Here is a 22012-nt window from a genome sequence, read left to right on the forward strand (position 1 = left end):
AAAAAAAATGTCACCATCCCCCAAGAGGAGCCATTAACAAATCCTTTCTTATCTTGCAGCTAAAGTAATGACATCTTATTGACAGTGCAGCAGAACAAACAATGTCCTATTGAAAGCTCCAGTGCTGGAGGATTTGGGCTGTCCTCAGCAGTTGAGACCAAGTAATGAAAACAGGTTTTGACGCTGAATCAAAGATAATGTCTGCTCTAGTTCTCCAATAGCCTTTAGCAGTCCCAGGTACACAGAAGTTGTGCATAGCTCACCGAGGTATCACCCGCACTACAAACTCAGTCAAGTAGGGGGACCTTACTACAATAAGTATGCCCAAAGTAGCAAGCAGTTAAAGTATGATCTATGGTACATATGGGAACAGTACTGGAATTTGTCCTGAACACTGTACTTGATACATGGATGGACCTTGAAATATAGGTCCATCCATTTCTTACAGGCTGGTTTAGCCGTATCAGAATCTACGACAAGTTATTTGCTAATTTTTCTACCTTATCAAATTAATTGGACCAGCTGTGGACATTTTTGACAAACAAACATGAGTTAGTGATTTGGGGGGTTGTTGTCATGTCTATGTATAAACTTATTAAGATTATTGATGTACCTTTGTTCTTTGGATAGATTCTTCTTCTTGTAGCATCCTCTCAATATCTTGTGGGTAAGAAGAGACTTTTGCAACCTAGGTATCAGAGTTAGGTCCATAGTACACATATGGCTTTGTACAGATTAAAAATCTGTCAGATAGAAAATGTAACTGTGCCTCTCAAATTCACCCAAACAAAAGGGGAACAAAAATGCAGAAAACAGGTGTGTTGTAGCGCTGAAGCCTACAGCTTCAAGTTAGCTAAGCCACCCCTGCCATAGCTCAATCACCTGCTGTGTCCCCAAGTAAGCTTTCCTGCACATTTTTCCACTATCACTTCCGTTCACTTGACATCCTGAAAGACCAGCTCAAGATGCAAAACTGGGAGACCTAACTAAAATCATACAAATACTGAATAGTCTTCTACCAGCTCATCACAAGGCCAGTGAACAAAGTGCTGGTGCACAGAAAGAGCAGGGCACTATGTCACGGCATAGCAGGGTAAGAACGCAGGACCCATTTGGAATGCTTCAAACTCTCATGGTCCTGTGTCCTGGCATCCTGACTGGGAGGTTGGAAGAGGCAGTTGAGTGGGTCTAACAGATCTCTGCTGACAAAAGGTCATCATTCTCCCTCTCCATCAATCTGCGCTACACACAGCATTCCTCAGGCCCTTTGTGAAGATAATTCAACTCACCAACCCATCAGAAAATTACCCCATTTTTATTTATTCAGTCTTATTCTGGATCATTGAGTCAACCTGGCTCATTACAGATCCAAACAGCACCACAACCAGAGCAAGGGGTGAGGGAACACACAGTCCCAGAAGCTGGGGGATCAAACCTGTCCTCTCAGGGGTAATGATGTATTAGATCAACTGAGTCATCCTCAGCCTTGCATGGAATGAACTGCAGCTCTCAAAGTTCCATTGCTTCACAGAACAGTAACTTGTTCTGCAAATGCATTTTTTATTCTTGTCTTTATTTGTGTATTTACAAAGCCAATGCATCACATCTATATAGCACATATATAACAGGCTAAGACAGAATGTGAACATACATTAAGAAAGTGCTCAATTTATCAGTATTAAATTTAACAGATCTTATATTAAATACAACTTCTACTGTTGAGTAAAGAAAGACTAATACTAAATCCTACCTGTGCTAGAGCAGGAGTGAGCAATATGTGATGTCTTAACTTGGGAGTATGCATCTTCTAAATGCAGAGGTGGAGCCAGGAGGAAAGTGGAAGGGGGCCAAATTCTAACTCCTTGAGGAAGCTGAACATCCACCAAGGCTTGGCCAGGAAGAATTTAGAGGACCTGTGGCAGAGCAAGGCTAGTTCTCACAAGTGGCTTCTCAAAAGCTTCTAATAATGCTGGCAAACAGCTGGCTCAGGAATATACCGCTTCCTTTTTCCAGATATCCCTCTTCAATTAAAGCTGAATTCTCAGGAAAATAAAAACTTATTAAATATTTAAATAGACATTTTAATAGAGAAAGAAATTCTTACAATAACCAGTCAGGACATTCCCAGTAGTTCTTCTCTCCTATTTGCTACCATAGGTCCTATATGGGCGTTAGTGGCTCTGTGCAATTTAATTTAACGCACAGGAGATGATCTATGAGTTCAGACAGCCAAGCCCAAAGAGACTATATTCAGTGTGGTGGCCAAGAGGGTCTCCAAATTCCCTCTTCTTTGCCCAGGAATAAGATAAAAATATGCCCAAACCTTGATTTTGAGGTGGATAGCTTTTTCCCCCTCCAGCTTCAGAATTGCCCAATCTGTGTACATGACCTAATAAACATACTCTAGTTTGTCTTGCTTTTACAAAAGTTAGAAATACCCAATACACCCACTTTGTAATCTCATAATAAATCACATTTGTGCAAAAATTCCCAAATCTCTGCTTTCTCCCGCTGCTTCTGGTTTTCACTTGGTTTTCCAAAGAAGGAGGACTGCCTATACTTGTACTTTGGAGCTTATGGTCAAAATTACATGAGGGCAGTACTCTGCCCCATACTAGTGTGATCTCTCAGCAGCTGAAAGCTCATAAGAATCCAGCAACTACCACATCTAAGTCCAACATCTGGCCCCAGTCAGCCTCAGACATGAGCTTAAACACTTACCACTCTTCATCTCATCATCCTTTTTTTCTTTATCTTTCCAGTGTGACAGGAGTTTCATCTCTTTAATAGAAACCTTCTATGTCTTTAAACACCAACAGCCTCATCTGGCCAACCTATAATTAAGCTATTATTAGAGTAGCTTACTCTCCTTTCACAAATAGCTTAAGGAGTACAAAAAAAATCCCACAAATTAATGTATGACTCTTTGCATTGATTTCATTAATTGCTGTTGTCTGGCCTTAAATGGGATTGTGACTTGAAAGGTCAGGGTATACTGTAGATAAAATTTTTGATTGCCCAACACTGGAAAGGTGGGAAAATTGTAAACACATGGTCTGAAAAAGTAATTTACTACTTTACTTCAAGAATCTCCATGAGTCTGCTAATAGACCCCTTAAGTCCACATTATCTAATGAATTATTCTCAATCATACTGGTAATATGTGAATGGAAATGTTACATTTGGTCAGCATTTGTAAAACTCTTACAGATAAGTCTAGCCTGATCTTTTTAACAATTCTAAATGCAGGAACATAAGGTACAACACAGTTATTCTTGATGCAGACAAACAGCTTTCTAAAGAGAACATTTCATGCTCGGTATAACCAAGTATGATGGATTCCCCCTGCTCCTTTTTCTCCAACAAAATCACTGGAGGAGTTGTTTGCACTCTACATTTTCAAAGCATCTTCTCAGTCAAGTGCATGTTGCATTTCAATGAAGGATGAGGTTTTCCAAGAGCCTCTGGAAATGTACTTTGCAGAAAGATCAGAAAAGCCATCTTTGGTCTGTTTTCCTCTTTTAATTTGACTGACACACAAGAACCTCGGCTGTATTGCCTTCCAGATCAAGAAGGTACATCTCCAGTCACAGTGAAAGAGGACATTGGTGTAGATTTTTATTTTCATTAAATAAAAACCGAAGGGAAGATAATCCCAATTAGTAATATATATGAATTATCATATATATTAATTTCTAAAATTATCATAAGTAAAGAAATACCAGAAAGGACATTAGTAATCTGGTGAGCAGTCCCACACCTTACCCTTCTCTAGAAGATCCCTTCTCTAAGGTGACATACAAATACATAGTCCAAGAAATTTTTCCTTTTTATTGTAAAAATTATATTACCAAATGTCTTAAAGTACCAAATGCTTTAATGTAATGGATGAGAAGACAAAATTCACTTGTAGGCTGATGCTGATCTCGCTGAGGACCAAGGGACAGGGCATTCCTTCAACTTGGCTGATGACATCACCACTTAAATGGGCAGTCAGGGCACAGGGAGAGGCAAGCCACAGGACCAAGTTTCACCTAAATCAGCACGATAATCACATTTCTTTTCAGAGCATTGTCCTTAACAGAGGTTGTTCTTAGCCTGCTCCTTAATGAAAGGGATAATAACTCATGAGAACAACTACAGGAGATATTACTAGTCAGCTTTTGTTCCTGTACTTGGCCAGTTTATGTGCAGCCTTAGGGTATAAATAGAGAGACTATAGAGGGGATTAACAGACTTTCTTTCCAGCAGGGCTCATGTGCCAAAGCAATGAGTCTATTAGCATTGTTTCCCTTGAAAGGTTGGTTTAACTCCAAAACTAGCACAAAGGCACCAAACTCCTTCCTGGAGCCCCATATTCTCTGAGAAGGAGGGAGGTCTCACTTGTGGATCTAAATACTTTGGTGTTTAGCCATCCATCTGCAACAACCCAATCAGATTTTCCACCTCCCATTTGCAGCCATCATGAGAGACAAGGTTTCTGTGGGGATTTTACACTCCTACAAGCTCCATATGAGCAGAGTCACTTCTCAACGACACCATTTTAACACTGAATATTATTTGATTATCAGGATGTTAGGGATGACTGTGGCCTTTCACTCTTCTGAGTACTGGCAGCCTAACAGAATGCTACAGAGGATGGGGAATACAGGCATTTAAAAGCTAAGCCTCACCTCTCCAGGTTTTAGGGCTCTGGAGCATAGACATCTATACCCAAACAAGGCACCCCAGGATCCCTTTGAGAAAAACTGGCACTATTCAGTTGTGATCCTTTTGATCCATTTTGATTGACACTGGGATGTGGTGAATTACCTGGAAGTAAACGAGAACTGGTTGAGTTGTTTTATAGGTGGCCAGGTAGGGTAGTATTTCTGCTTCTGTTTTCTCTCTCCCATGGACAATTTCTTTCACTAAGCTCACAGCTACTCAGCAACCCTCCAGCTTCTTAGTTTGGGGGTTTATTTGTTTGTTTGTTTTTAAATACAATCACATATTTGCAAAGCTTTTTAAAAATTAATTATATCCTTTTTAGGGAGAACTCGAAGAGGCACAGCAGAGAGTGCAGTGACTTTCCATGGAGTAAACAGATGGAGAAACACAATGTGAACACATCCATCACCAGAGGAGCAGTAGGATTTTGCTCTGCACTAGGCATTAGGATCCACCAGACTGTCTGCACATGTTATTAAATTAAATATGATCCCAAGTTTAAACACTCTTTGGACCAGCTCTAGATTCCCAGTACGTCAAAGGATGGAGCCCTCACAGGCTATGGCTGACAGCATTCCCACAGACAGACACATATTAAAGCAATTTGAAGAACTGATCTTTCTGATTTTGACTACCCATGTGGTGGGCAAGGCCTCTCTGGTGTGTCACAATCAGCTGCATGATCCTGTCTGATATATGCAGTGCTCAATTTAAGCTGTGTATTATTAATATATGCAGAAGCTGCTCACTCTCTGGTGAGCAATGGGGGAGACCAAGGAGATGAAGAACCAGAAGCCCAGCAGAGCTTCCCCAAATGAACAGAAGAGCTGCAGAAGTAGGTTACAAAACCTCTCAGTAGGTAGATGGGTCCTTCTCTCGTTAGGCTATTTTTAAGCATACAGGACCAGATCCTTAGCTCATACAAATGAATTTGGCCCCATTGATTCCATTTCAGCCAGATATATTAACACTCCTTGAAAATCTGGCCTATAATTATTTAAATATAAAGAAATACCCCACAACACACCCCAATTACAAGCCCAAAATATATATTGAGTGTACAGTAACACTAAGCAGGACAGCCAATGCACTGCAGTAATAGTAAAACTTTAATGTTCCTCAAGACATGGGGCCAAACTGGTTTTACTGCTGCATGATGAATACATTATAGAGATGAAGCTATCTCTATGTATTTATAAAACAGATACTGCTGCCTTATTCACTTATTCCATGTTTTTCGCTTATCAAGACATGAGAGCTGCCCTCTAGAACTTGTTCCACTCTAGGACTGAATCTCTGAAAGATTAAAAAGCACTCTTGGTTTTACAGAAATACTCTTGATTTTACAGAAATGAGCTCCTCCTATTTAAATACCGAATTAATTTCATAAGAATAATTTCCCAGCGTTTTTTTCTTTTCAATCTATTTATGAGCCTCCTGTCTGCAGCACCTTACAATACAGCAGGATCAGCTTGCTTAGTCTACTAACAATTGTTCCATGAAAAAGCAATTTTAAGGAATGAAGTATCTATCTCTTAGCAACATTTAAAATTAAGTAAAAAAGGAAAATTTTTTGGTTTTTTGATTGATTTGTTTTGTTACAAGAGCCAAATGGGAAATGTTTTTCCTCCCCAGGTAGTTTCTAAGAATCCAAACTTTTCTATTTTGCAACCAAAGGCAACCCCAAAACCTTGGGAATTTTTCCACAAACGTATTTAAAAGCCTAGAAAAGAATGGAGTAAAGCCTTTTCACCAGGGGTTTGGGGAAAGCAGACTGAGGTCCCTACGCCAGTGTGTAATTACATAAAATGACAGTATGAAATTATTTCATTAGAAGAAATTCAGTGAGTCCTTCCCAGCTAAGTCTTATCCCAGTTACCATCCAGTATCTGGATACACTACTGCCAAGTTTGAAACCAGGGAGGCCTGACTGGAGTCAAAGCTTTCATTATCCTAGGATGGGCCCTGGACACTCCCCCATGGTGGGAGGAAGAGAAGAAATGTTCCCTACTCCTCCTCCTTCTTCCTCCTAACTTGGACCAGAAACACCATACTCTAGCCAAGAACCTTTCTGTAAGGATTTGTAAGTGCTCACAGAAAAAGGAATATTTTTCCTTAACAGATTCAATTTAGAATAATCAGTTTAATTGATGAAAAAAAAAAGAAAAGAATTGAAAGATATTCAATCCATAGAAAGTGTGTGAATGAGCAAAAAAAAAAATAAATTCATATCAATCTATAGATCTCACTGTGTGAAAATTAAGGTAATTTTTCAAAGCCCTAAGACCGAAGTAGAGCTGCTAAAATGTATCTAAATCCATAACATGCAGCAGGTAACACCCGATGCCTAGGTTTTCCTAGCTTTGTCATGCAATTTGATGGAAATAAAAAAAAATCCAGTTTTTATGTGACCCTTTCCACTTAGTGACATCAATTTATGTATTGAGACCATTTGCAATCCAAAAGCTGCTATTGGCTAGGACTGAAAATTTTAGTTGTCAAACAGAGTTGATTCTATGGTTATTTTCATTTTGCTTTTAGGCTGGTTTTCACTGCTTTGTATCTATCAAGACGCATGTTTGGTTTTGTCCTTGATGGGATGTTTGATGAAAACCTGATCGGAGCTCTGTATGTGTATTATAACTTGTAGAAGTGGAAAAGTTCCATCCCTTTTGTATTGATTAGTAAAAAGGCTACATAGGTGCTAGGTGGGTTTTAAGATTCACAGTTTGTAAACTTAAGTGTTAGAGGAATTTTCAGTTAAGACACCTGAGTACTTTTGGATCTGGATCCTAGGAATGTACCAAATTCAAATTTAGTCATGTTCGTGACTTTAAATTAGGAAAAGACACAGTTCACAAAAAATCTTGCAATTAAAAAACAACAAAACCCCAACACCTCGGGGTTTACATCAGTTACAAAGGTATGCAATATTTTCTGATATCTAGCTTACATTTGTTAGTGATGGTTTAGCTTCAAAATAAAATGAGATGTACAATACTGTGTGAAATGAAGTACTGATTTTCATTGCTTTGTAAAGACTGAATTTATTTTAAAACCTATTTTCTTCATTGTAAAGCCAGTCACCAAACCAGAATCCAAATTAAGTTGTTAGGGCTTTTTTTCCCTACAGATAGATATGAAGGCATTGCAATTGCTTGATTAGTCTTCTGCTACATTAATGAGTTAAGGGGTTCCTGAGAGAGCCGAGGTGAGGCTGAGCAGGTCTGAGGGCCAGGCTGCTTCCAGGACGAAAAACTTCTGGGGCAGAAAGGCAGCCCCACACTGCCAGCCCAGCTCCAGCCCTTCCACAGCACCTCACCTGAAGCCTTCAATGAACCACGCAACAGCCCCACCACCTCACCCAGCCTGTGCTGGGATTTGAAACACCACAAACTCAAAAACAGTAGAGAGTGAATGACCTCATTTTACTTCCAGGTGTGAAGAAGGGGCAGCTGAGGGCAGATGCACATGCTTCAGGCTGTCCTGGGGCACAGGCCTCCTCTCCTCTGCCCTTGGGTCTGATCCCACTTATCAGGAGGCATTTGGGGGGTTCAGTTGTGGAAAAGTCCCCTGCAGCATCCAATATACCACTCGCACATAACACACAACAGGTGTAGCACACGTGTCTCTCGTCTGTGCAGTAATGGATAAGAAGATTTTAAAAGTTCTTACTCTAAGCTGAGTGAGTCACCCAGAGACAGGAACTGCTTCTGTCTGTTTTCCAAACTCAAAACCAGGAGCTGATGATAGACTTGGTTGCTCTCTCACACCTTTGTGATCTGTTTCTTCAGAAACATCTCTCTAGGACACGGTAATGGTAATTTAATGGGCTATTTCCTCCAATATCCACCTTTTATTGGCTAAATGCATCTGTCTGATGGATTAGGAGAGTAATTTCTCCTCGTGTAAGGTAAATCCCATAAGTCACAGAGAGCTTTGCTCTTCATGCGAAGATGCAGTGTGACGTTTCATTGTTCTTTTGAAAGACAGGGTGAACAGGAGCAAGGCAGCAACTGAATTATTTTTTCTGTACTCATTTATGTATTGTGATTCTTTTAGGTGCTTCCTTTTTAGTGAATTTAGTGGCCCTGCAGCTCTCAATCCTTCCTCCCCTTAGCTCAGGTGACAGGCAGCTTTAGTAAATTGCCTATACATCAGAGGTAAATGTGCTGTCATCCATAAACATGTTCCCAAGTGAAGCAGAGCTAAGGACAGTGGGGCAAACCTTGCTAGGGGCTATGGGGGGGGTGGTCGTGAGGAAACCCTCTCCACCAGAGTTTCCATTGTGGCTGCTCACAGTGAACAGACACAACCACCTGCCCATGCTCCAGCAATCCAGCCCCATCATCTGACAGGTCTCAAAGTGGCCTGCACAAGGATTCACACAGGCAATAATGAAGTTATTTAAGCAGCTTATATCTGCCCTCTGGGATAGAGGCCAATCTGATGGGATCTAATGCAGAGTCTATTTCTAAAATGCAGTTAATGTTGAAAATGGGCTGCATAATAATAGTGTTATTGAAGGTTTTAAAGATAAACAGTCATTAATAACAGTCTTTCAGCTGAGTACTAAACTGTATGGAATGGAATAAAGATGAGGGCACTTCCCAACTGAGGCAGCACAAGTTACATTATAAATTTCAATATGCTGCCATGCTACATGAGTTACATTAAATTATTTTTCCTATATTTGAACTTATCAGCTGTTCCCTCTTTCTTTAAACAGGATATTCTCCCATGGAATATCATTAAAAGGCTATTAATATGAAAAGCCAATCCACTCTGAATGTTAATAAAATACAAATACAGATTGTTACACTTGTCTTCCTTATTTTGTCAGAAGAAGGAAGACAGAATAGCCAGACTCCTTTCTAGAGATTGGTTGGTATGGCAGAAATGGTAAATAGCCATTCCTCCTCAATTGCAGCAACACAGGGCAGTTTTCTAAAGCTATTATAAAAATAATTTGCCAGATATCTCTATAATTTATCCTTTGCATCCATATTCTGAAGTGTGGCTTAAGAATTTTTCAAATTTGGAAAATCTCCAAGATACAAAAATGATTATGCCATCTTTTCTATAATTTTTCTACCGAAGACCCCTCGAGAAAATTTTTCTCAGTCTAAAAGCAACTTTTAATTTAGAAAAGAGTGAATACGCAAGACATGAGCTCAATAGATGTGAGACAGAGGCTGGGGTGGAAAAACTTATATGTTCTTAACTATATACACAAACACTAAATTTCCAAGCTCACCTGAAAAAATATTGCAGTTTTTGCACAATACTATTATTTTTAACACTTGACTTTGCAAATGATGTTCATATACATTAAAAATAATAAAAAAAGAAAAGGTAACCTGATATTTGGGGCCTAAGTAAGCATTCCTACACTTAGTCATCAGAAAGTTCATCCTATGTGCTTTAGGTTTAACAAACCTGTTATTTTTGTCTGGGCATTAGAAAAGCAATTCCTTTACATAGTCTTTTATTCTACTAGTATTTTTGCCCACATATATACTCAATTTCACATAATTATCCCAAATCCACCCAACCCCCCTAATAACTGAGACCTGTATGACAGCCTAAATTCCTTAGATAAACTCCCCTAAGTAAGGTTAGCGTGTACAAAGGCCTCTGAGAACACAAAGAGTGGCAGTCACAGAGGGCTACAAGGTAAAGCATCCCAGTTTTTTTAGCATTACAGCTGCTATCTCTTTCCTTAAATCCTCTCTAACAACTGTACAAATCATTTTAAGTGAAAAGATATTAATTGGGTCAGAAAAAAATAGAAGTAAAACAGAACAGGAATATAGTAATATAATACAGTAAAGGGAATTTCAAAAAAATAACGAAAGGAAAAGCGTTTGTTGAGCACACTCCATCCAGCTCCAGCTGCTTCACTTTGAACTCGGGGGGTGCCCCAGTTTTTGCAGGGAGCTCACCTGCAGCCTCAGCCATCTCTGGAGTCAGGCTGAAGCAGCTGGGGGATTTGCTGCAGTCAAACCCTTTGATATAAAAAGGGAGTCCCTTATACACCCACAGTCTGTTCTTTTGGGGAGAAGGTTGTTGATACTGCATTTGAAGTGATAAGCACCATCAAGCTTTGTGTCTAGGGCTCTATGCTACATACTTAAGCTAAAAATAGTTTTTAAAAGCTAATCAGAGAAGGCTGTGTAATATCAGCTAGGAAGTGCAGAGACTGGTCTTGTTTCTTTTTCTCCCCATGAATGCTTACACATTTGAGTTTGCTCTGAAAACTAAATGGTGCTTCCAAACACAGGAGATTTAAGAATAAAATTCCCATTAACAGCTGTTAACAAGAATGATCTGTGTAGATTCCCTTATACTAAGAGAACAATAAACTCCTGGAATTCAAATACTCTATAAGGAAGAAAGAGAAGTTAAAAAAAAAGTCCCAGAGACTCAGATCTCCTACCAGGCTTGGCAGCAGGGATCCACTGCCATCGCCAGGGCTTGGCCCCTGAGATGCCTCAGCAACTGCCTTGGTCCTTCCCATTATCCCAAATGACAGACATGTCTGTGGGTGTTTGCTGGCCAGTAAGGGACCCACCAGAGTACTCAGCCCAGGCACGATAAATGCATTTTTACCATTTCTGGGGCTTGCTGGGTTACAAACCCAGGTGTGCTGTGAGTGAACCACTGAGCAAACAGGGGGGACGTGGCAGTCTCCATCCCCGCTGATGAAGATGTGCAGCAAAAAAAGTAATAGTCATTGAATGAGGTACACTGACATGAAATTTAATTTACTGAGAAAGTACACCACTATTATCAGCTGCTTAGGGAACTCGTTTGGGTGAGTTCTCAGAGGTTGTTACGATGGTTGTTGCCTGTGAAACACAGAGGCATGAGGTGACGTGTTTAGGACTTTGTCTCATGATATCTCACCATCACCCTCAGAGTTACTAAACACCAGTTGAACCATGGTAACTGATTACTTGTTTCTGCTGCCTGTCTACTGCAAATCCATGTGAAACCATGTTCACTCTGACCCAGTTTCACCCCTCTGTGAATGCTGCTTTCCACGCTGACCACAGGCTACATACAAAAGCTGGGTTGACTCTCATGGCAGGATAACAACTTGACTCAGGCAGCTAACTCCCCAGCATGGCTGAAGGCTCAGTCACCTTAGCCTTGCCTTTTCCTGGGAAGCATGCTTGCTGCCACTCTTTGTGTATCCAGTTTCCCATCCAGTAAACTGTGCATCCTGCAGAAGCAGCCAGGCGTCTTTCCACCTGCTGGCTCAGGCTTTTCGTCAGTGAAAGGCGATTAAGGGAAATGAAGTTGTCCTTCAGCAGTGAAGGCAGTGGAGGCAGGTCTTCCACTTCCCAGCTTTGTGTTATAACTCTATAAGTGTCAAACAAGGTACTCAGAGCTGTAAAAGAGCGAGCGACTACAAATTTCATTCTTGTAAAGCAAGCAGCGTCAACAGAGCAGGAGATTCTTATTCAGTTCATCAATTATCAAACTGCTCATGCAAATAAAAGCAACTTACTATATAATATTGAAACACTGACACAGAAACAATAGCCTAGATCTCCACCAGCCTGAGTGCCCCAGCCAGCAGCTACAGTCAGCCTGCTCTAGGCTGTATGTGTTCCTGTGAGACTGATGCTAATTTTAAACAGGGAGACTGGATTAGTTGGGAAAGCTGCATCGCACAATGCCATATCACCTACCTGCTTATCAAAGTGGTTGTAAAACACAGATATAGAAAAGATTCTAAGTTGTGCCAAGCCAAAGGCAAACAGTAGGGTAGGCAGGTAGGCAGGAGGTGAGAATGTCAGGTTGAGGAGCACTCACTCATTTAATAAACTACTGCTAGAAAAGTTCAATACATGTCATATAATTGTAGTCTATTTCCATTTCTAGCTTTCAGACCTCTATGACTTTGGTGTTACATTCGTTCCTGATTGATATGAAAGGCTACTAGGTGGTCTTCTTAGCCATAGGAATGAGATGCAACTAAGAAAGGATAGAGTTTAAAACAGCATGGGAGGATCCCTTTTAAGAGCATTGACTCCTTTTTAAAATGAAATTATTCACAAAAACTTCTCTTCAGAATAACACATAGCTGGTTTTGAGTCAAGGTAGGAGCTATTTCCCTGTTGGGGAAAAAAATTAATTGTTGTTGTTTCAGGGTGGTCATAGGGCCCTGGTGCTTGCAGATACAGACCCAGGAGCACAGGAGCTGCAGCCACAGTCCATCTCATCCTGTCCATCCCACCCTAACAGCAGACAGATGGTCAGCATTAGGCATGAGATCCCTGCATTAAGCAGAGGTGGCATAATGAATGTGCCACATCAGGACTCCTCCTAAGCCTTAACTACTGTAAGCCGTTGAAAACATGCTAACATGCCTGTTAGCATAACCAGGGTCAGATTCACAGCATCAGGCTGAGGGTAGTAGCCCTCTAATTATCACCACCCACTGGAGTACCCAGCCTGGCTCACAGGATGGAGAAACCAGCATGCAGCCTCCCCTAGCCTGCACAGCTGCACCCAGCTTTACCAGCAACTATTATAACCCAGGAAAGTGTTGTTGCAAACCATGATCTCCTCAAACGTTATTTGTTGCCTGGTTCCAAGGATGTTTGTGAATTATGTTGAAAAGTATCTCCCTTTCCTCTGACTTGGAATATTCTCAGACTTTCTGTGACTACCTCTATTTTCATGGGTGGGAAATACAGACAACAGCTGCACCTGCCCGGCCTTCCCTATACTAATGATTTTCAGCCTTTGTACCCCAAAAGGCACAGGGCAGAGAGCCCAGCTGTGCAGTCAGCTGGCAGAGAGCTGTAGGTAGCAGCAACTTCCTTTGATTATATGGTTGTGGACCTCTAAAGGCCCTTTAGTGGATCGCAAGGGGTACGTGGATGAGTCCTTCTAGACTACTTATTATTTTTTCTCCTTTTTTATGTCTCCTTTTTACTTATCTCTAAGGGAAACAACTCCAACCTTATTAATTTCGCTTGATGTGAGAGTTTTTCTCTCCTCCAAACATGTTTGTCACCCTTCCCCATACTATTTTTACTTGTTTTGTTATTACCTTGAACAAAGATGGTTGGAACAGCAGAAACAGTTCTCCAGCCACATGACTTGCAAACTACAGAAAAACAGGTCAAGGCTAGACTGAACTCTGAATCAGCTCTAGCAAGGTCAGTGGAGTTACCTTAGGAATGAGTATACTCCTCTTCAGTTGTTTCTTGCCAAATTCATGTTCCCTAGTACGGCTTAGGCTGTGAAAAGCAACTATTGTTGACAACACCTTGTCCATAGTGCATGCAACTGAAGTCACATCACACATATTTTAGCTGGAAATGTGGATACACACAAACCATACTAAACATTTTAGCAAAATCATGCCTAAACCTGTCTGTACAGCATTGCAACACATGACCAGAGAAATGAACTGGCCATCTCAGACTCCTGTTCAGATTACTACCAAAAGGAAGGGACAAGAAACCCACTGCCAATTAACTAGGGCCCTGCCTTCTGTTCCCATGGCTTGTGTCATCCAGTGCTGTCTATCAGGTTTTAGATCTTCTTGCTCTCCATACACAGATTTTTCCTTGTTTTCATTTTTACTAAATCCTTCATTTTGAGGCATCAGTCAATACCATAAATTAATAATATACCACTCAGGATACGCTGCTTTTCACTTCCATTTCAGATTGCCTTGTTTTGGCATTGTGCTCAAGAATAAATAGGAGACCTTGATTTTCTAAAACATTTATTATATTGTGCATCTTCCACTCCCTATTGACTCTATTCATACATTTACCTTTTTTATTTGCTTTCTGAATCAAGCAGCTGTGGTCCCTCCATCTCTCTTTATATGGAAATATTTCCAGGCTTTTAGATGATGTGTGTTGGTATGGCAAGATTCTGCTTTGTCCAACTACACTGTAACATAAAGGAAACCTGACGCGATACAAAACCAACTGCCCATTAAGTATAATGAGTTTTCTTTGTGTATGTTCTCAGGCTTTAGTGACTTCCAGTCAGGTAAAAAAATTTGGATCAGTATCTTGAGTGGTGCCATTCTTCCTACACCCTACAGCCCTTGCAGTGCTTTATGCGATCTGTGACAGGTGACAGTAGTTCTTCCAGACCTTCTCAGCTTCTGAGGCCTTTTTCATCCAAGAATTTAGGGGAATGTAGAAAAAATGTAAGATGGAGGTGTAGGGAACCAAACAGGCATGATCAGAAGTAGTGAACTGAGCTGAGCCACATAACAGAACACTACTGGAATAACCCATCACTGCTCTACCTCACAGCAACACCTTCCCAGCTTGGACCTGCAAGATCTTCCCTCAGGCAGATGCTTTTGATTTGGCAGCGACTATAATTGCTTTCTGTATTAAGGATGCACAGTGCAATACGGTGATTTGTATTTTGTAAGTCAGTGTTAAAAAAGAAGAAACCAGCAAAAGCCGAAACAGATTTCTAGTGGTCTGTATTAGTGCTGAGCTCAGAAAGGTTTCCCCAATCCTAAATTTCTTCATCAAGAACCAATGAAAACACTGGCAGTAGCCCAATTTCATGCAAGTGATCCAGGTTTTATGAATTCCTACAGAGAGCCTACTCTCCAGCTATAATCACAACTCCTCCCCTAACTGCACCAGAGCACCCACGTCCTTCCCCTCCATGGGGCTCAAGGATGACTTCCTTCTCTACTGATGCAGAGAGCAAAGGGCTACACAGACAGAACATGCCAGTTCCCAGTCAGACTCCTCTGAATAAGAGTGTCACAGATCTCTGTAAGATTTGCAGGCATAGCCAGCCAAAGGGATATTCATGAATTCTCACTTTGAATGCTGTCCCCTTGAGATTTTTTTTCAGTACTTGCAAACCTGCCAGCTTTTTTAACATATAAATAGGAACATTTAGTAAGAAAACAGGGACATGATTCTAACTCTATCAAAATACATCTGATAGAAAGAGCTTTCAGGAGAAAAAGAATTGAAAAGATTCACTGCTTTTAAAGAATGGTTAAAACCCCATCTTTCATTACAGCAAGACCCAGGAGGAATGGCTTTGATCCCTCAATATTATTGGAGCAAAGGCAGTTAATACCTACTTCTAGAGCAGGAACAGTAGCTTTTTTACAGAATTCTTTAAATTACTTCCAGGGTTATTAAAGTCAATTGTAAAACAGCACTGCGTTTACCTCACCAAAATTTCTCCATCAGATCACTCCACAAAAGGTTTTAGAAGTTGCAATATCAAGTGTTGCAATTCTGAACTTTTGACACTTTCAACTGCTTCATGCTACTAACTTTGGGAACCTTAGCCAGGAACAAAAATCTTGCAGAGCTCCTCTGAAGTTAATGGAGAACTCCAGGCAATAATTCGGGCTGACTGTTACATGAGATAAATCCAAGATCTTGGCCCCCAGAGAAATAACAAGCCGTGGGTTATATACTAGGATCCCCATTGAATATGTGGAGACATCCACGTGCCTCTGAATGGGATCTAGGAAAACCACCAGAAGGGAACGGGAACCATCTCACCTAGCTGGCACTAAAGAGCTGGGGGTGAAAACCTTTTCACCCTCAGTCCCAGGAAGCTGCTGATGCAACCTTCTCGGTTTCCCTGCTTTCTAGGAGCAGTGAGGATACCCATCCAGGTCTGAGGGAACCTTGGCCACCACTCTCTGCCCAAGGCAATTTTAACCTACATCTTTTTGTAGCTACCAGCATATAATTGGATGTTGCTCTCCAGTGTCTCCAGGTTAATTTTTGCAGTTTTTATGAAATGATTGCGTGTCTGTTGGGCTAGCAAACCAGAAAATGCCTGTCTAATCTAGTCACTTGGAGTAGGTATGGAAGAGCATTTCATTACAGACTGTTTGGTTATTTGATATGAAACATTGATTGGAGAAGAAATCAAAACATTGATCTGACAAAAGAAATGGTCTTGTTTAGTGGATATCTGAAAATACCTACCTACTCTCAGCAAGGAGATCGTGTTGGTCATGTTCCCAATCTATCATTCGAAAAATTAAGGACTTTTCTGGAAGAAACATAGATGCCTAGAGACTTATGATCCTGTAAGGGTCAGCTAGCAAGAGAAAAGAAATTTTAAGTATTTAATTATGGTTTGATATCCTTGTAAGCATGTAGGATGTGCTAGAGATACTATTGCTCCCAGCTTTCTCTATGACATAAATTCCAGAGGGAAGTCCAATGACTGCAAAGAAAGAGGATACACTGGACTCATTTAGTCTTGTTCCCTGTCCCACATATAGATGGAGGCACACATGTAGCATACTACCATTCTTATTTCAAAATTATATAAATAAGTATGTCATTGACATGAGGAATGAGCTGGCCTGCTATCTACCTACCACTCACCATGGCATATTGGCATAGCATGTTGGCCAAATAAGATAAATAAATAGGGGTTTACCTATTAGTCTGAGAAATAAATCTCACAATGGGCAGATCTGTTTTAAAATGTAAACAGATTGGAAGACAACATTGTGCCACCTATGAGATCATGTTCAAGATCAGGAAGAAACTAGACAAAATTATATGAGGATCACCACTGAAGGGAGTGGAAAATCATGTATTTAAGCAAGTAAGCAACCTGAAGAAAATAAAACATCAACATAAAACAATTAAAAAGTGGGCAAGATGAAAATAAAAGGCAATTAAGGAACACAGAAAATAGAAAAAATATAGAAAAGAAGAAGAGCCATCAAGGTCACCAGCAGGCAAAGATGTCTCTGAAAAGCATTTTAATGCACTGGAAAAGAACTGTCTTCTATTCCTTCCCATGTACTAGGGTTTTTTTCTGATTACAGAGCTTTAACAAAATGCTTTTGTGCACTATATTCTTTATTTTATAAAGCTCTCATATAAACTGCACACATAATATATAAACATATTTTATAATATGATAACTCATTCTTTAACTTCACTGTGAAAATGTAAATTATCTGGCTTTCAGTAATAAGGAGGAGATCAGATTCAGGTTAATGAGAAGATCTGATTTACCTCCGCAGTCATTGACTTGTCATGGTCCATCAGTCAGCCATGCCTAAATAGGGTTTCCAAATGAATTAAAGCCATACCCTAACATGTATTTATAGAAACAATCATAGGCCACCAAATAAAATCTGTGTTAGTCAATGAACTTCAGACAAACCATGCTTAGAGCATTCAAACACCTAAAGATGCACACCACATGATGAAATCATTAGAGTTTACAGTCTTTCTGGTATTACATACCAAAGGAAAATTGGATCATGGGAAGAAAAAGGGTCGCAAGCAATTAAAAAATACCCAGAGATTTTCACTTCTCAATAAAAACAATTCTGCGCAGTAGTAACTAAAAGATCATAGTAGTGACTGAAAGATAACAGTGTTTAGCAATTGGAAAATGACATTCTTGTGTGTAATATTAGTTGTTGCTCTTAATCCAGTTAGTAGCAGTGAGAAAGTAGCTGTATTATTAAACACTCTTGTGTTCTTATGGAACAAGGGCTGGAGTTTGAAAAGCCAAACTGAGGAGGTAAGATAGATTTCCTTCTCTCTGTTAAACTGCCCCAATAGAACAGTGGCAAAATTCCTTCTGCCACTGCCTTTCCAATGTCTGTTGCAGAGATAAATACATATGTCCTTTTCTAAAGAACCAAGTAAATACCTGAAATGCCATTAACTCTTCCTTAAAAAATAAAAAGACAACCAAAACCACAATGTGCAGGTGGAGCCCAGATGTTGGTCTTTCAGGTACTCACAGGGGTCGTTTTGAAAAAAGACGTGTTAAAACACTTCATGACATGTTTAGGCCATAAATCAGGCACTAGTTTCCAGAGATTAAGAACTGTTCCTGTGGGTGGGCCACTATATAATATTTCTTTGGAACCTAGGGAGTTGCTAACTGTGCAAGAAATGGTAACAGCTTCATCAGACTAGAGGTCTGTTAAAATATGGCAATTCTTCTGTTCCTGTTATAACTAATAGAGCAAGGACAATAATTCATTACCAGTAATCTGCTGGATAACTGTTGATTTTTATCTTTATGAACTGTCACCGACAAAAGTTCAAACTTTCAAATATGGTTATTATTCAAAATTAGATTTTATTCCCTCTATAAAAATCTCCCAGAGATTAGAATACTTATTAAGATAAAAAAATTGAGAGTATGGACTGCGTTAGTAGGCTATATGTTGTTTCAGGCTTCAGTCAGGCTCCTATCTGCAAATAAATATCAAAGGGAAAATTGATAGCATTTAATATCACAAATGAATATGTGATGTAAAATTAACTTTTGAAGCAAAGAACATAAATGATGCCTTTTTTGCATTCTCATGATGCAAAGTTGCAAAAAATCGTAGAAAACCAAATCATAGTATGTGCTGAATTTCAAGTGGCGGATATTCACAAGCCTAGCCAAAGGATAGACCCAGCCCACCAGCTGTATTGAGGGAAGCATCTGACCAGCAACTTGGTTCTTCAGCATGACTGTCTTAATTATGCTTTGCTAATTATGTTATTGACCTTCCTCTGAGGAATCTCGTCTCTTGTGAAAACAGTAGTAACTCAGTTAATTTAAAAATGGAAGGTGTTTCCTCTATTTTTAATGAAGCAGAAAGCATTCCAAAAATGGTGTGAAAAGAAAGGGTACCAGAGCACAAATACCTCTGCTGCCTATATTCAGCCATTGCAGACCAATGGAAATTATTCTCTTTCTTTTTGCCGAAACTACAGACTGTGAGCAGAAATAGGCAAACTACATATTCACCATAATGACTGGAAAAGAATATGTGCCTAATGTAGGTCATCGCTTCACTGAATCTAATCCCCTGTGATCAGAATACTGTTCTTTTACCAAAAAAAAAAAAATTTTACCAGTGTCAACAACATCAAATCAATACAAACAAGAACAAATCTCTAGAAGGCAGGTAAAGATTAGGTTCTCGTTAGCAGAACATCAGATCATAAGGATTCAGGTCAGCTAAACATTTTAAAAGACTATTTGCTAAAAGAAGCAAAAGACATAGTCAAACCTCTCTCAAACATGCTGTGAGCTGTCAGCCTGCCAGGGATTCAACAAGGCCCACAGAAATGTGGCTACCATGCTAGGTGGGCATGGTAGCCACAAACAGGATCTCAGGGACATTCCCCCTGCATGGGCTTTCCTCGTGAGAACAAAGAGGAGCAGCTCAAATGTAGTAGGGGAATATTTAGGACAAAACAATGAAATAGGTAGTAATGAATCAGCGGGACTGTATGGTATTTCTCCACAATTGCAAAAGAACTGCTAACTGCAGGGCACAACCTACCCCTTAAAAGGTGCTAAGGGGATAAAAAGGTAGATGTGAACTCAGTTTTGGAAAAGAAAATTAGAAAAGGTTCAGAGATCTATAGACCTGTAATTCTGATTTGGGAACACTGACATGGGGAACTTATGATAAAGCCTAGAACTAAGAGACACTGGGCAAACATGATACAATTGGAAAAAATACTATGACTTCTGTAGGGAGAAAATCTTAGCTCATATATCCACTGAGCTCCTTGGAAAGAGCCACTGAGACCACAAACTGTGGTGGTGCTGTCAATGCAGCATGCTTGTGTTTCCAAAGAGGTTTTGACAAGGCCCCTCCCAAAAGATTCCTAAATAAATAAAGCTCCTGTAGTAAAAAAGGAAGAGTAGGAACAAAAGGTCATTTTTTTTCAATTTTTTTTTTCAGAAAAGTGATTTCCAGGGCAGTTCCACCAGCATCTATGAATCTGTGTGCTCCATTTACTCATAAATCATCTGAAAAAAGTGAATAGCAGCATGACAGAGTTTGTGGATGATACAAAATAGTTTAGGGTAATATAAACAAAGGGTGTCTGCAATGTGACAGAGACAGCTTGCCATCCAACACACATGGGATTAATCTTACCTAACCAAAGCATAGCTGGTAAAGAAACCAAGAACCACCTGAGGCTCATTTCATATTCAGTGGAGAGAAATAGGCACTTTTAAGGCTTGATTCACCTGGTCTGTTTGGAGGAATCATAGCCCTGGAGATGCCTCTTTCTCTCTGCTACCTGTAATGGGATTACATGGTGACTGGCTCAGATGATGTTTATCTGCATTTAGTCTGATGAACAGTGTCTGAGTATACAGGTAGTAAAATAACAGACAAAATTCAATGCCAATAAATGTAAAGTAATGAATATTGAGGGAAACAACTTTAACTAGACATATATAACTTAATGGATTTTAAATTGGCTATTACCTTACAGAAAAGGGAACTAGGAGTCGCTGCTGGTAGGTTTGTGGGAAGCTCTCAGTTCACTGTTAACAGTGGTCAGAAGGACACACAGCTTTGTCAAGTGTCAGATATCTGGGGACATCGAGTGCTTAACAACACAAGTACAATTTAGGACAGGTCAGGTGGGAGCTTTATTAACTGTGATCATAGGGAAAAAACATTTGGACAGCATTGCTTTCTCTGCTCCCCTGTGTGCTGCCAAGTGATTGCAGAGATCCAGTCTATAGACTGTGTCAGTATGTAGGAAAGGAATAAAAATCAAACCAGAAATGTAATGATGGTGTGAAATAACCCTGCCTCACTGGTGACCGTTCAGGTCCCGTTATTTAAAAAATCCTTGAAGAAATGGTAGGAGAAAGACAGTGGGGATGGTCCAAAGGTGGGAACACCTTCCAAATGGGGAAATATCAAATCAGCCGGACTCATTATGTGGGAAAAGACATTTAAGGTCAATAAAATCAGGAGTGGTCAGGATAAGTTGCTTGCTTACTCATTCTGTTGCAATTCCATGCTAGAACTGGCTTGTCATCACAGGCATGTGGACAACAGCATCAGTCGGTACCTAAAGCAGTAAAAGCCATGAAACACTACTGCACTGCAGCCAGCCCCCAGCAGGAGGGGTGGGGTGTGAGTGTGGGTGGGAACATCAGAAGGAAGACCTTCAGGGAAAACTAGAGGTGAGAGAGCAAACAGAGAGAGAAGAGTTGTCACTCACCGTACAACATGCAATTGGAGAGGCAGGGGACAGCTGAGAGAGGCTGTGCAGAGTGAAGGATTTAGACAGAGAGCTGAGGGAGACATAGACCTTAGAGAATACCTGTGTGTAATGGAAGATAAATCAAATAAACATGGTTTCTTAATCCTCTAATAGCAGTGTCAAAGTAGAAAGACAGCATACTTGCCCAGCTGCCTAGTGTGAATCCCAGGGAAGCATGTTCCCTTGATGGAGGTAGAGTGTCCAGAGATACCTTTAACACCTGGCCAGTGAGTAATCACCTGGGGCAT

The 22012-nt window shown here is 40.2% G+C and overlaps 1 protein-coding gene across 1 annotated transcript in view; it reads left to right on the forward strand.

The window, feature by feature from the left end:
• The window catches only part of ANO6 (anoctamin 6), a 93375-nt gene extending 85706 nt beyond the window's left edge, over window positions 1-7669 (forward strand). The window contains exon 20 of the mRNA XM_032688515.1: window positions 5033-7669. Within this exon, the coding sequence (XP_032544406.1) occupies window positions 5033-5068 (36 nt within the window). The 3' untranslated portion in view covers window positions 5069-7669. The remainder of the gene's footprint in view (window positions 1-5032) is intronic.
• The last annotated feature ends 14343 nt before the right edge of the window (window positions 7670-22012 follow it).

The sequence above is a fragment of the Chiroxiphia lanceolata genome, chromosome 5 (assembly GCF_009829145.1).
Source record: "Chiroxiphia lanceolata isolate bChiLan1 chromosome 5, bChiLan1.pri, whole genome shotgun sequence".
Lineage (NCBI taxonomy): Eukaryota > Metazoa > Chordata > Aves > Passeriformes > Pipridae > Chiroxiphia > Chiroxiphia lanceolata.